The sequence below is a fragment of the Phyllobates terribilis genome, unplaced genomic scaffold, assembly GCF_046119375.1.
Source record: "Phyllobates terribilis strain yellow unplaced genomic scaffold, ASM4611937v1 Scaffold_11__3_contigs__length_659146591, whole genome shotgun sequence".
Lineage (NCBI taxonomy): Eukaryota > Metazoa > Chordata > Amphibia > Anura > Dendrobatidae > Phyllobates > Phyllobates terribilis.
In genome coordinates, this window is record NW_027362771.1 from 428,096,985 (window position 1) to 428,111,366 (window position 14,382).

Here is a 14,382-nt window from a genome sequence, read left to right on the forward strand (position 1 = left end):
TGAAATCTCATAGTTAATATACTGTGTGAAAGCAAAGGAGGCACATGATCATCTCGAGGCAACAATTTTCTTTTTCTGAACAATATCTTTGTCAGCATCAAATCTGTTTTGTTTTTATAGTAAAGGTAAAGTTATGTAATTAACAGACTCTTCTCTGACAGTTTGATATTGATAACGCGATATACTATAGTTCATTATCACTGCACGGAAGTATTGAATGGGTTGCGCTTCTTGACTGTCATTTGTAGCACCATCAATCAAGTGTTTTAGTGAGAAAAAAAAAATGTTGAGCCATCATTTATATAAGAGTTGTTACTATTATTATTATTATGATATATTATTATTATTATCTATTTTTAGAGCACCATCGATTCCATGGTGCCGTACATGAAAAGGGGTTACGTACAAAATACAAATGGAAATTATGGTGAACAAATTAACAATGACATCCTGGTACAGAAAGGAGAGGACTCTGCCCTCGTAGATTTACAGTCTATAGGATAATGGGGAAGGAGACAGTAGGTTAGGGGCAGGGCCGGCATCAGCACCCGGCGCACCCGGGCAAGTGACGGGGCCCTGAGCAGGCGGGGGGGGCCCACTCGCGGTCGGGCACCCCGCCGGGCTATGGGTGTAGGAGAGCGGTGCCAGCGCCCACCCTTCTTCCCCGCTTGCTCAGGGCCCCGGCAGCCAGATACTTACCTCTCCCCGTGCCTCTGCAGATCCGCTGTCTTCCTGCTGTGCGCTCCCTGTGACGTCTCAGGTCAGAGGGCGCGATAACGTCTGTCCACCGCGCCCTCCCCTGAGCCATCACAGGCAGCGCAGAGCGGGAAGACGCCGGCGACGCTTGAGTCCGGACCTGAGCAGCGGCAGCAGGTGAGGAGGAGTGAGGTGAGTATTTGATTTTCTTTTATGTATGGAGGCATGGTGCATTATATGGGGGGTGACATCCCGCATGGGGCATTATATGGGAGGGTGACATCCGGCATGGGGAATTATATGGGGGGTGACATCCTGCATGGGGTATTATATCATTATATGTGGGGGTGACATCCTGTATGGGGCATTATAAAGAGGGGGGGTGACATACTACATGGGGCATTACATAGGGGGGAAAGGGACATCCCTCATGGGTCATTATATGGGGGGGGAAGGGACATCCTGCATGGGGCATTACACTGTGTGCAGAATTATTAGGCAAATGAGTATTTTGATCACATGATATTTTTTATACATGTTGTCCTACTCCAAGCTGCATAGGCTTGAGAGCCAACTACAAATGAAGTAAATCTGGTCATGTGCATCTCCATAATGAGGAGGGGTGTTGACTAATGACATCAACACCCTATATAAGGTGTGCTTAATTATTAGGCAACTTCTTTTCCTTTGGCAAAATGGGTCAGAAGAGAAATTTGACGGGCTATGAAAAGTCCAAAATTGTGAGATGTCTTGCAGAGGGATGCAGCAGTCTTGAAATTTCCAAACTTTTGAAGCGTGATCACCGAACAATCAAGCGTTTCATGGCAAATAGCCAACAGGGTCGCAAGAAGCGTGTTGGCCAAAAAAGGCTCAAAATAACTGCCCATGAATTGAGGAAAATCAAGCGTGAAGTTGCCAAGATGCCATTCACCACCTGTTTTACCATATTTCAGAGCTGAAACATTACTGGAGTATCAAAAAGCACAAGGTGTGCGATACTCAGGGACATGGCCAAGGTAAGGAAGGTTGAAAAATGACCACCTTTGAACAAGAAACATAAGATAAAACGTCAAGAATGGGCCAAGTAATATATTAAGACTGATTTTTCAAAGGTTTCATGGACTGATGAAATGAGAGTGGCTCTTGATGGGCCAGATTGATGGGCCAGAGGCTGAATCAGTAAAGGGCAGAGAGCTCCACTCCAACTTAGACGCCAGCAAGGTGGAGGTGGGGTACTGGTATGGGCTAGTATCATCAAAGATGAACTTGTGGGACCTTTTCGGGTTAAGGATGGAGTGAAGCTCAACTTCCAGACCTACTGCCAGTTTCTGGAAGACAACTTCTTCAAGCAGTGGTACAGGAAGAAGTCGGTATCGTTCAAGAAAAACATGATTTTCATGCAGGACAATGCTCCATCACATGCATCCAACTACTCCACAGCGTGGCTGGCCAGTAAAGGTCTAAAAGAAGAAAAAATAATGACATGGCCCCCTTGTTCACCTGATCTGAACCCCATAGAGAACCTGTGGTCCATCATAAAATGTGAGATCTACAGGGAGGGAAAACAGTACACCTCTCGGAACAGTGTCTGGGAGGCTGTGGTGGCTGCTGCACGCAATGTTGAGCGAAAACAGATCAAGCAACTGACAGAATCTATGGATGGAAGGCTGTTGAGTGTCACCATAAAGAAAGGTGGCTATACTGATCACTAATTTTTTTGGTTTTTGTTTTTGCATGTCAGAAATGTTTATTTCTAAATTTTGTGCACTGATATTGGTTTACCTGGTGAAAATAAACAAGTGAGATGGGATTATATTTGGTTTTTATTAAGTTGCCTAATAATTCTGCACAGTAATAGTTACCTGCACACACAGATATCCTCCTAAGATAGCCAAATCTAAAAAAAAAACACTCCAACTTCCAAAAATATTAAGCTTGGATATTTATGAGTCTTTTGGGTTGATTGAGAACATAGTTGTTGATCAATAATAAAAATAATCCTCTAAAATACAACTTGCCTAATAATTCTGCATGCAGTGTATATGGGGGGAAGGGACATCCTGCATGGGGCATTATATGAGGGGGAGGGACATCCTGCATGAGGCATTATATGGGGGGGAGTGACATCCTGCATGGGGCATTATATGGGGGGTGACATCCTGCATGGGGCATTATAAGGAGGGGAACAGCCTGCATGGGGCATTATAAGGGGGGAACAGCCTGTATAGGGCATTATGTGGGGGGAACAGCCTGCATGGAGCATTATATGGGGGCCAGTATCCTGTATGGAGCATTTTATGGGGGCCAGTATTCCATATTTAGCGTTATATGGAGGCCAGTATTGTATGTGGAGCATTTTATGGGGGCCAGTATACTGTGTGGAGCAATTCGCCGGTTTCTGAGCTATTGTGGAATTTACAATAGATATCACTCATGTAATGTAAGAAGTGAAATCTTTGCATTGTACTATACCTATATTTCTCTGCGGTATCTGTGCATCATGAATCATGGTATGTGTTAAAGGGGCCCACTGAGACTCTTTTGCCCGGGGCCCAGAAAAACCTGGAGCCAGCCCTAGTTAGGTTGGTTGCAGCAGCTTCAGTGGTGGTGAGGTGGAAATGGGGTCATTGCAGTCTGTAAGCTTTCTTGAAGAGAGGGGTTTTAAAGTTTTGCCTGAAAGTTCTGAGCGTGGCTGATAATTTGATGTGTTGCAGCACAGAATTCCAGAGGATGGGGGATACTCGGGAGAAGTCTTGGAGGCGATTGCGTAAGGAATGTATGAGTGTGGAAGAGACAATAACATCTTTGGAGGATCGGAGGTTGTGTGTTGGAATATATCTGGAGTAGTGATGAGCGAGCGTGCTCGTTTAACCCTTTAATCGAGCACGCTCTGGTGTTTGCCGAGTATTTGCGGCGTGCTCGTCATCTAGGTTTGAGCCGCCACGGCTGCATGTGTCACAGCTGTTAGACAGTTGCAACACATGCAGGTATTGCCTGTTTGTTAGGCAATCCCTGCATGTATCATAGCTGTCTAACAGCCGTGACACATGCAGCTGCGGTGGCTCAAACCACTGCTGCATGTGTCATGGGCATGGCTGTTAGCTGCGACACATTCAGGGATTGCCTGTTTGTTAGGCAATCCCTGCATGTATCGTAGATGTCTAACAGCCGTGACACATGCTGCCACGGCGGCTCAAACTTAGATGCCGAGCATGCTGCAAATACTCGGGGAACACAAGAGCGTGCTCGATTAAAGAGTTAAACGAGCACGCTTGCTCATCACTAATCAGGAGATTACTTTGGAGATGTACAGTATGGAGGAGACAGATTATGGATGGCTTTGGAAACCAGTGTTAGCAGTTTGAACTGGATATGTTTGGGAATTGGGAGCCAATGAATGGATTTGCAGAGGGGAGAAGCAGAAGAGTAGCTAGGGAAGAAGTGGATTAATCGGGCAGCAGAGTAAAGGATGGACTGGAGAAATTAATTTTTTACATTTTTTTAATATTTTTAAAAACATTTTTTTTTACACTTTTTGCTTGCTTAAATAGTCTCCATAGGAGACTAGTAGCAGCAGCAGTCTGATTGCCTCTGCTACATAGAGGCGATGAGCCTCTATGTAGGAGAAATTCTCATGTGCTATGAGCGCCGACCACTAGGTGGCACTCATAACAATCTTTACATGACAACCACAGGGGTCTGCTGCAGACCCCGGGTTGTCATGCCTACGATCCAGTGACGGGGTCACCGATGGGTGGGGCTAATGCTGCACTTCCGGTGCGGCGATGTTAAATGCCGCTGTTAGAGATTGACAACGACATTTAACTGGTTAACAGCCACGAGTGGATCGCGATTCCACCCGCGGCTGTTACGGGCACATGTCAGCTGTATAAATCAGCTGACATGTGTCCAGTTCAGTGCGGGCTTACCGCCGGAGCCCACGCTAAACAGGGCGTGCCGACGTGGTGCGTACTATTACGTACCACGTCGGAAAGGGGTTAAATGCTCTTTTCTACATGCATTTTTACTACATTTTTGGCGTTGTATTTTTTTGTCTCCTTTTGGTGTGTCATATTTTAATAAAGCTGCTTTGTTTTTGATACTTCTTGGTATTTGGCTTTTACAAAACTTTATTGATATAGTCATGTGCAGATTACATGCGTTTTTGATGTGTTTGTACCGTGGAAATACACAAAAAACGCATATTCGTTTTTTACCTTCGAATTTTCTGAATCTAATGCAAGTCTATGGGGAAAATCTGCACAGAAAACTCAGAGTACCCAGTAGAGAAACCGACATGTTGTGGATTTAAAATACACACCGCAGGTTAGTTTATGCTGAGCATAAAAAAGCACAGTCAGCAGGAGATTTCTATACATCCCATCCACTTTGCTGGAACTGTAAGATGCTGTTTTTTTGATGGAGCGAAAACATGCAGCGTCAAAAACTCATTGTGGGCACACAGCCTAATGCCGCAGTCAGACGGCCATATAACTCGGATGACGATCGCATCACAGTGCACAGATTGGCCAGTGGCTCTCCATACCTGAGCGCGACTGCTGCATAGAAATACACGCTGTCACACTCGGGTCAGGAGAGCCGCCGGCCAGTCCAAGCATTGCGATGTGATCGTCGTTTGTGTCATATGGCCATCTGACTGTCCCCTTATAGTGATCTTTTTTTGTTGTGTTTTTTTTTCTGGATTAAAATATACATAGGGAAATAATGTTCACCCTCCTCTTCATTGTACAGGTCATGACTTCCACAGAATAAAGGGAGTCAGCACATGAGTATTAACCATTTTTCAAAGAAATGTTTGATAGAGCGGCAGCATCTTTCCCAGGAAGAGATGTGCATAACCAGAACCTGGTTAAGATGTCCATTTTATCTTTTGCAATGGGACCACTTCTTCTCTCTGCATACCCTCCAATATGACTTACACTTTATTATAAGCATCTATATACTGTAGATTGGATTCACAGGTGGGATATATTTATGCCACTGATTTGCCCACAAACATCTTGCCACACGAGATAAGTTACAAAGTAAGAACCATAACCTGTAAGAATGTCTGAAGAGATTTATTTTTTTATGTTTTAGGTATTTGGAGATATTTTTGACCCTGTAATAAAGGAGCGTCACAATGGATATGATCCAAGAAACATGAAACATCCCACAGACTTAGATGCCAGCAAGGTATTAATAGAAGAATATATTGTGAATATCAGCCCAGTGGATTCATTTATGATACGTGGATCTCAAAATTACTGTTTTGGATTAATGGAAATTTAAATGTTACATAAAATTGTTATGTAAAGTGCAAATGAAAAGTTCTGCAATTTTTAAACATTTTTTTTGTTTTGTAATACTCTACATTTTTATTTTTGGCAGATTAAAGCCGGCCATTTTGATGAACGTTATGTACTGTCATCTCGGGTTCGGACAGGAAGAAGTATCAGAGGTCTCAGCCTGCCCCCAGCATGCACTCGAGCAGAGAGGAGGGAGGTCGAGCGAGTGTCAGCTGATGCCCTTAGTGGTCTTTCTGGAGACCTGACTGGACGCTACTACAGACTAAGTGACATGACTGACAAAGAACAGCAGCAGTTAATAGATGTAAGAGGGAACATTTCCGAGTTATAAGTATATTCAGAGCCTCTATTAGGGTACATTCACACGACCAATTTCTCCACATTCAAGAAAAATGGTCCAATTATTGTGATCAGGTTGATCAGAGTTTGATCAGACTTTGATCAGAGTGGCATTAGTTTTCCTCAGATGTGGAGACAAAAAAAAATTCTCCATTTTCTCCATTCTCTTAGTCCGTGAAAAACGGATATCATCCGAGTGCGGTCCGATTTTTCTCCCGGACCCATAAACTTTCATTGCTGATTTTGATCTGACACTTTGATAAAAATGTCTCAGATTTTTCCATTCAGTCCGAGGAAAAAAGTGGGCATGTGCACAGCCCTATAGAATATCATAGTGCTATCTCTGAAAACCACAGATAGCATTTGCACAAGAAAATCAGTTGTGTGCACGAGCCCTTATAGAGACAAGTTGCAGATACAGTTGAAACCAGAAGTTTACATACACTACGTATATAAAAAGACACATATGTATGTTTTTCTCAATATCTGACATGAAATCAGAATAAATTTTTCCCATTTTAGGTCAATTAGGATTACCATAATTTTTAATATTTGCCAAATCCCAGAATAATGAGTGAGAGAGAGAATGTTTTAAGGCATTTTTATTACTTACTTCAAAGTCAAACGTTTACATACATTTCATTAGTATTTGGTACCATTGCCCTGAAACTGAATGACTTGGGTCAAACGTTTGGGATATCCTTCCATAAGCTTCTCACAATAGTTGGTCGGAATTTGGGCCCATTCCTCCTGACAGAACTGGTTTAACTGATCCAGGTTTGTAGGTCGCCTTGCTCGCACCTGCATTTTTAGCTTTGCCCATAAATTTTCAATAGGATTGAGATCAGAGCTTTGTGATGGCCACTCCAAAACATTGATGCCACTCCATGATGCTACATAAAGAAGCAGTGTGTTTCAGGTGTGCATTAAAATACATCTACAAGTGTGTCTCTAATTAACTCAGATGTTGCCAAAATGCAATTGCAGTAAGTAATAAAAATGCCTTAAAACATTCTCTCTCTCTCTCATTATTCTGCCATTTAGCAAATATGAAAAATTATGGTAATCCTAATTGACCTAAAACGGAAAAGGTTTATTCTGATTTCATGTCAGATATTGAGAAAACATGCATATGTGTCTTTTTATATAGTGTATGTAAACTTCTGGTTTCAACTGTAGATGTGAACACTGTCTCCAAGCTCCTATTTGTTACCACACTACACAATGTTTAGCTAGAATATGAGAGGTTGTATTGTTCTCTATCTCATCCAGCAATATAAATAATGAGTGTCTAAAACTGTTTTTGGGAGCAGTATTTTGAATCGGTATTTGTAAGCCAAAATCATCTGTGGGCCCCAACCACTTATAGGTACAAATCTTGATGTGCATGTGGCACCCCAGGGGTCTGGTTTCCACAGTAATGTAATGTTATGTCTGAGAGCAGGTGGGAGGTCCTTTGGTCAGGGATCCTGTGCATGCCACACCTCCTGCCCAGTCTTGGGAGGGGAAGAACTTCCCCTATATAAACCCGGGGCTGAAGCAGGGTTAGGAGTCAAGGAGAGTAGAGACAAGAAACAGTCATAGGAAGAAACAGCAGGAGCTCAGTGGGAGCAATACTACTACGAGTCAGGGGCTGGCAGCTGCAGAGCTCGCCCTGACTGAGAAGCTTTGTTACCGGACCCGGCGTCCGAGGCTGTGGGGACTAACTCTTACCCAGCAGCAGAAGCCGACCGGCAGGGGATTTCAGGTCCTCAGGCCCAGAAACCCGAAGGCACGGTCACACGCGTGGGACCAGCACCGCCATCGTGGAGCGGAAGCCATTAGAAGGCCCCGAGTCACCGGCCATACGGGTGAGCACCACACGGTACACTCAGGGACGTGGGCTACTTATATCCGCCTCTAGCAAGGTAGCCAGAAGAGTACAGTCAGTTTGGGAGGCCTACAACTCCGCCTGGCCAGGGGAGATCCCATCTGCTCAAGGACTGACCAGGCCCCGTTCGCTAGCAAGTACTCCGGGAGGGTCTATCGTTGTTACCAGTAAAGACCCTGAATTACACCGCACCGTCTCTGAGTGGTTCCTGCTACCCCCATCTTCCACGTCGGCTGCCCTGAGGCCATACCCCTCCCGTTGGGGGTTATACTATCACGCTGCACAATTCTACACCGGCCTCAGCGGTCTGCCCTGCAGCGGCAGCTCCATAGCTGCAAATCAACGGGTGGCGTAGTCGACACTCAAATAACATCTATCAAGACTGCCACACACTGAGTTTGACTCCCTGGGCACGGACCGGGTCCCCGCCACTCGGAGACTACAACCCTCATCTGATCCGGTTCCGGGTAAGCCCCCGTGCGCGAGACGCTGCGCGACACAGCAGGCCCAGGGGCGCGTCATGCACATGCCCATTTTTTTCTGCAGCGAGCGGGCCCCGGAGCTTTGCTGAACTCAGGAGTGGTGTCCTGTGCAACTCCGAGTCCACTCGCTGCAACGGCTAATTCTCCCCGACTCCTCAGCTGATCGGTCGCATAGATTACAGCAGGGGACACTTTGGACAAGTGAGTACATGGATTTTTTATTTTATTCTTATTTTTACAGTCGGACACTGTGGGAGCAGACATTACTACTCTCATCATAGTCCCTGCTGGGGCTGATCGCAACACCGGCAGGGAACCATGATGAGGGCAGCGTTCAGCACCCAGCACTTGGGAACAGTGCTAACTGTACCACTGATTCCCAAGCACAGGTGACTTGAATGGGTCCATGTGACCTGTGCTGTCATCCAAAAATGGACATGTTAGTGTTTTTGCCCACAGACACGCGGTCCGTGGAAACACACTGACATGTGCGCAAACCCATTCTTTTGAATGGGTCTGCGTGTGTCAGTGTCTCCAGTACGTGTGGAAACTGTCACCACATGTACTGGAGATACTGACATGTGAAAGAGGCCTTAGAGGGGTTTTCCCACAAACAAAAGTTCATTTTAATAATTGGCTTTGTCTGACCGTGCAGAAACATACCACATCTCCTGGGCAGGGGAGGAAGCAAAAGACAATACAGACGTTACAGCATGGAATCACAGAACATTCATTTTGTGAGGTAAAACATTTCACTGCCTGTTTTTAAACAATGTTTTAGTAAGGGGGAAGACCGGGGTGTAAGTACTTTTCGAACAAGGGATCTGGAACTTCCGGGGCCGTGCCTCTGGTTGCAGGGGGAAGACAAACTGCAAGCTCAGGGGTCAGGTGACCGGGACGCTGGGGGCGTGTCCAGAGCCAGAGCTCAGGGGTCAGGTGACCGGGGAGATGGGGGCGTGTCTAGGAAGAGGGAGAAAAAGGAGTTTTGCACGGGAAAGCAGGGAGTTGACAGTTGGAATCAAGCCCGACTAGAGGGAGAAGAGACGCTGGGTCCGTGGAGCCGAGCAAGTGAGGTGCAGTGTTATGGACTAGGGGCTCAGCGGGTCAAACCGCACACCGCCCGCTGCCGCCAGAAGATGGAGCATTGGAGCCGAGCAAGTGAGGTGCAGTGTTATGGACTAGGGGCTCAGCGGGTCAAACCAGAGACCGCCGGCTTTAGCCAGAAGACGGAGCATTGTTTAGGCGGGGAAGCCAGAAGAAAACAACACCGGCATCAGCCGGCAATGGCCTTGTGCGGAACAAGAGTCAGCTAAGTGTAAAACTGCCGATTACAACCGTCTCGACTCTGCCACATCTAGCCAAACTGTGGATTGTCGGTTATAGCCTTTTACCTGCTACTCCCCTTGTTGTCCCCATATTTCCCCTGTTACTCCCTGCGTGGAGATTGACCCTGTTACAATAAATCCGCGCCCACCTGTTTATTAACCCTGTACTGGCTGCTCTGTGTTTCTGTGTCACTGCATCTAAAGTACCTGTGTCACATTTTACCCACAAAATGAATCCTCTGTGATCCTATGCTGTAATGTCTGTATTGTCTTTTGCTTCCTCCCCTGCCCAGGAGCTGTGGTATGATCAGACCAGGTTCCATACATGGTCAGACACACCCATTGATTAAAATGAACTTTTGTTCATGGGAAAACCGCTTTAAATAAATCTGCTTTGTTTTTGATACTTCCTGGTATTTTTTGACAAAACTTTAATGACATACTTTGGTGTGGAGAGAAATTGACCTGCTGTGGATGTGAAACAAGCAACGCAGGTCAGTTTACGCTGCATTAAAAAAAGCACAGTGAGCAGAAGATTTCTATAAATCCCTCCACTTTCTGACTCCAGAATTAAAAACTCACCAAAAGCTCATCGTGGGAACGCAGTCTTAGGCCGGAGTCACACCAGCGTATGGTATCCGATGTGAGAGCATCGGATGTGATATGCTAATAACCATCGGCTCCTGCTCTGCTGCGAGCGAGAGCTGAGTGTCAGTGCTCTGAGCTCCGATCCTCTCGCATGAGAGGATCACAGCACAACTGCGGAGGAGATGGAAAAAGTAATTTTTCCATCTCCTCCATGGACTGACTCGGCGTATCTCAAACTGCACTGGGAAGACATCCGATTGCAGTGCGATGTTTCACTCGCACCCATAGACTTGAATGGGTGCGAGTGAATCGAGTCTCACTGCAAATCGCAGCATGCTGCCATTGTTCTCTTATGCCGAATCGGCATGAGAAAATTATCGCTGATCTGAGCTGCCCCATTGTATAACACTGGGCCAAGTGCTATGCAATGTTTTATTGCGTAGCACTCGGCTGTGTTGTAGGGTAGTGTGACCCTGGCCTTATAATTTTCCTCTGATTGTTCCACTCCTGGTTTTGACTTACAAATACTGATGTAAAATACTGACCAAATACTGAACGTGTGCACGTGGCCTAAAGCCTCATTTACTTGTCTGTGTTGCACATGCGTGATCTGTTTGTGTTTTTCACAGATACAACACATACCCATTATGGTCTATTGCGCTGTTCATATGTCCGTTTTTTTCCAGGAGCATAATACCAATATAAGAATATGGGTCAGTGAAAAACATGGACAGCACATAGATGGATCCGTGTGCAATCCTTGTACGATCCGTGTTTAACATTGCAAAGGATAGGAGAAGCTTTATAATTTATCTATTTAACCATCCACAAAAAGCATTGATGCCATGTTAGAACGTGGCCTACAGTGATGCACTGAAATAAATCTCATTCATGCAATAACGGAATAACTAGATGTGGACAGGATTTACCTTTGCTGTCCTTGGATGATCTACTGATTTACAGAGCCATTACCACCCAGCACCACACACCACACAGCATTTTGTAATGACGTCAGTTACTTTTTGTATCTTGTGGTTATAAAATATTGGTTTCTTTGTAAAAATCTGACACTCAACTTTATCATGGACACAATGCAGCGTTATTCTCCAGCTTTTTACAGAGTAAAAACTTCCTTTCCTCATTCCCCAGGATCACTTCCTCTTTGACAAGCCTGTATCCCCATTTTTTACATCTATAAGAATGGCACGTGACTGGCCCGATGCCCGTGGAATCTGGTGAGATGTTGCTGCTGTATACACAACTATTTATAAGAACCTCGTGTTTATAACAGATCCTCTTTTGTTTTTAATGTCTCAGAGAGAATTTCAGAAGAAAGTTATACTGTGTCCTTATTGTGCTGGTAGAATAAGCTGCCGCCTTCTGTCCACCCACTGCTAAGCAGGCCGATATTTGCCACTAGGCACCGGGGATCCGGTGCCTAGGGCGGCAGGTGGCATGGGCGGCGCCAGGTTCAGGATTTAAAAAATAATATTTTTTTTAAAATCTCCCCTCCCAGACTCAATAAGAAAACTGGAGTCTTTGTGTGTGTGTGTGTGGGCGGGGGGGGATATCCCTATATTCATTTGTATTAGCATCTTTAAGACTCTAATACAAAGGAAAGTCTGTGCGCTTCTGGGTTCAGTGGAGTTTTAATCAGCTCCCTGACCTGGCCAGCGTGCAGCGTGCGCATGCTACTGGCGTCAGGGCAGCACAATGAGTTTACCTCATCACGCTGCCTACGTTACTGCTGACTGCCGCAGAGGAGAAGATACCGCCAGAGCCAGGAGCAGCCAGGTAAGCACTCATTGAGCTGAAGATACAGGGGGCTGCATGGGTGGGGGGGTTATCTGTGAAAAAGGGGGCTGCATGGGAGGAAGGGGTTGTCTGTGAAAAGGGGGGCTGCATGGGAGGGGGGATGTCTGTGTAAAAGGGGGCTGCATGGGAGGAGGGTTATCTGTGAAAAAGGAAGCTGCATAGGACAGGGATTTGTCTGTGAAAAAGGGGGCTGCAATGGGTGAGATAGCTATGGAGAAGGAGCAGCGTGGGATGGGATCGCTATGGATAATTAACAGCGTGGGATCGCAATGGAGAAGGGGCTGCTTGGGGTGGGATCGCGATAGAGAAGGGGCAGCGTGGGGGGGATTCGCTATGGTGAAGGGGCAGCGTGGGGTGGGATCGCTATGGAGAAGGGGCACTGTGGGGTGGGATCGCTATGGAGAAGGGGCACCGTGGGGTGGGACCGCTATGGAGAAGGAGCAGCGTGGGGTGGGATCGCGATGGAGAAGGGGCAGCGTGGGATGGGATCGCTACGGAGGGCAGTGTGAGGTGGGATTTCAATGGAGAACGGACAGTATGGGGAGGGATCGCGATGGAGAAGGGGCAGCGTGGGGTGGTATTGCGATGGAGAAGGAGCAGCATGGGGTCGGCTCAGTATGTAGGAGTAGTGTTGGGGGTTCATTATAGGGAAATGGGCTCAGTATGGAGAAGGCTAACGTGATGGAGACAGTTCAAAGGGGGGACAGCATGGAGTGTAGTTCATAGTATAAAAGGGGGACGGCAGTCATAGTATAGAAGGGTGGATGGCATAGTGGTCATAGTATAGAAGGGGGGACGGTGTGGTGGTCATAGTATAGAAGGGGGCGGCGTGGTGGTCATAGTGTAGAAGGGGGACAGCATGGTGGTCATAGTGTAGAAGGGAGGATGGCGCGGTGGGAATGTACTATCAGAGGGACAGTGTGGGGTCATTTTTTGTGCAGGGATAACAGCTAGGGGCAGTTATTTATTTGGGGGCACAGCGTTGGGCTTATTTGGGGGCACAGCACGTGTTGTTCTTTTTATCCAGGGTCATTATAATGACACTGCTATCTTTAAGGGCACTGTATCAGGATGTTCTGCAGAAGACCGGAAAAGATGGAAGTCTGCAGAGACGAGCTGCGGATGGGAAAAGTTGTCATTGCACCAGGACCTGTGAGGTACCCAGATCTAGGAGTGGCTAAATACCTTAGCTAAATGCAGATTTTAAATGACTGCTGATCAAGCAGATCGTCAGTCATTTAATAGCCTGTTTAGACAGTCTATGACTGCACTTTCATGTGCACAGGACGATCTATACATGATCGTCCTGTGCACATAGAATAGCATTGTTCTTGGCAGCATGTAATCACAGGACAATGTGCTGCCAAGAAATATGATATTTAGAGGGCATCTGTCACCCCTCAAATGACAATTAAACTACATAACCATTTATTTAGGGAACATAGCCCATATAAAAATCATACCAGGCATGTACAGTTTATTTCTAATATTGAAAAATCTTTTTTTATTTTATGCAAATGAGGGTGCATCGGTGCTCCTTTGGCGTGGTTTATGCCTTGGAGCACCAATACACCATTCTATTTGTATATGAAAGCCAGTTCCCTGTGTTGATTGACAGCGATCCATTGGTAGGAGTGAGCGCTGTCTAAAATCACTGCTCTCCAAGTGTCATTTTGGCCGTGCACACAATGTGGCTGCAGGTGCGTTCTTATTTCTGGTTCCTGCCTGTCTTTGGCCTCCGCTCAACAGCTTCAATTAGAAGGATGAGGGGTGTTTAAGTGAGCAGACAACATGTACACGTATCATGGTGCTGTTCTCCCTGAAGTCACTCGGTACACTTCCAGGTGTTGCGACCTCAGACAGGCAGGATCCACGCATCAGAGGACATCCATAACCACATTGTGTGCACACTCTTAATGTCACTTGGAGCTGTCACGGGTGTGTCAGAAGTGAGAGAC

At 46.1% G+C, this 14,382-nt stretch overlaps 1 protein-coding gene across 4 annotated transcripts in view; it reads left to right on the forward strand.

The window, feature by feature from the left end:
* Nucleotides 1–14,382, forward strand: part of LOC141166466 (creatine kinase U-type, mitochondrial-like) — a 194,037-nt gene that overhangs the window by 156,458 nt on the left and 23,197 nt on the right. For all 4 annotated transcript variants that reach the window (XM_073653172.1, XM_073653169.1, XM_073653171.1 and 1 more), the window contains exons 4-6: nt 5,797–5,892; nt 6,088–6,309; nt 11,759–11,844. In XM_073653172.1, the coding sequence (XP_073509273.1) occupies nt 5,797–5,892; nt 6,088–6,309; nt 11,759–11,844 (404 nt within the window). The remainder of the gene's footprint in view (nt 1–5,796; nt 5,893–6,087; nt 6,310–11,758; nt 11,845–14,382) is intronic.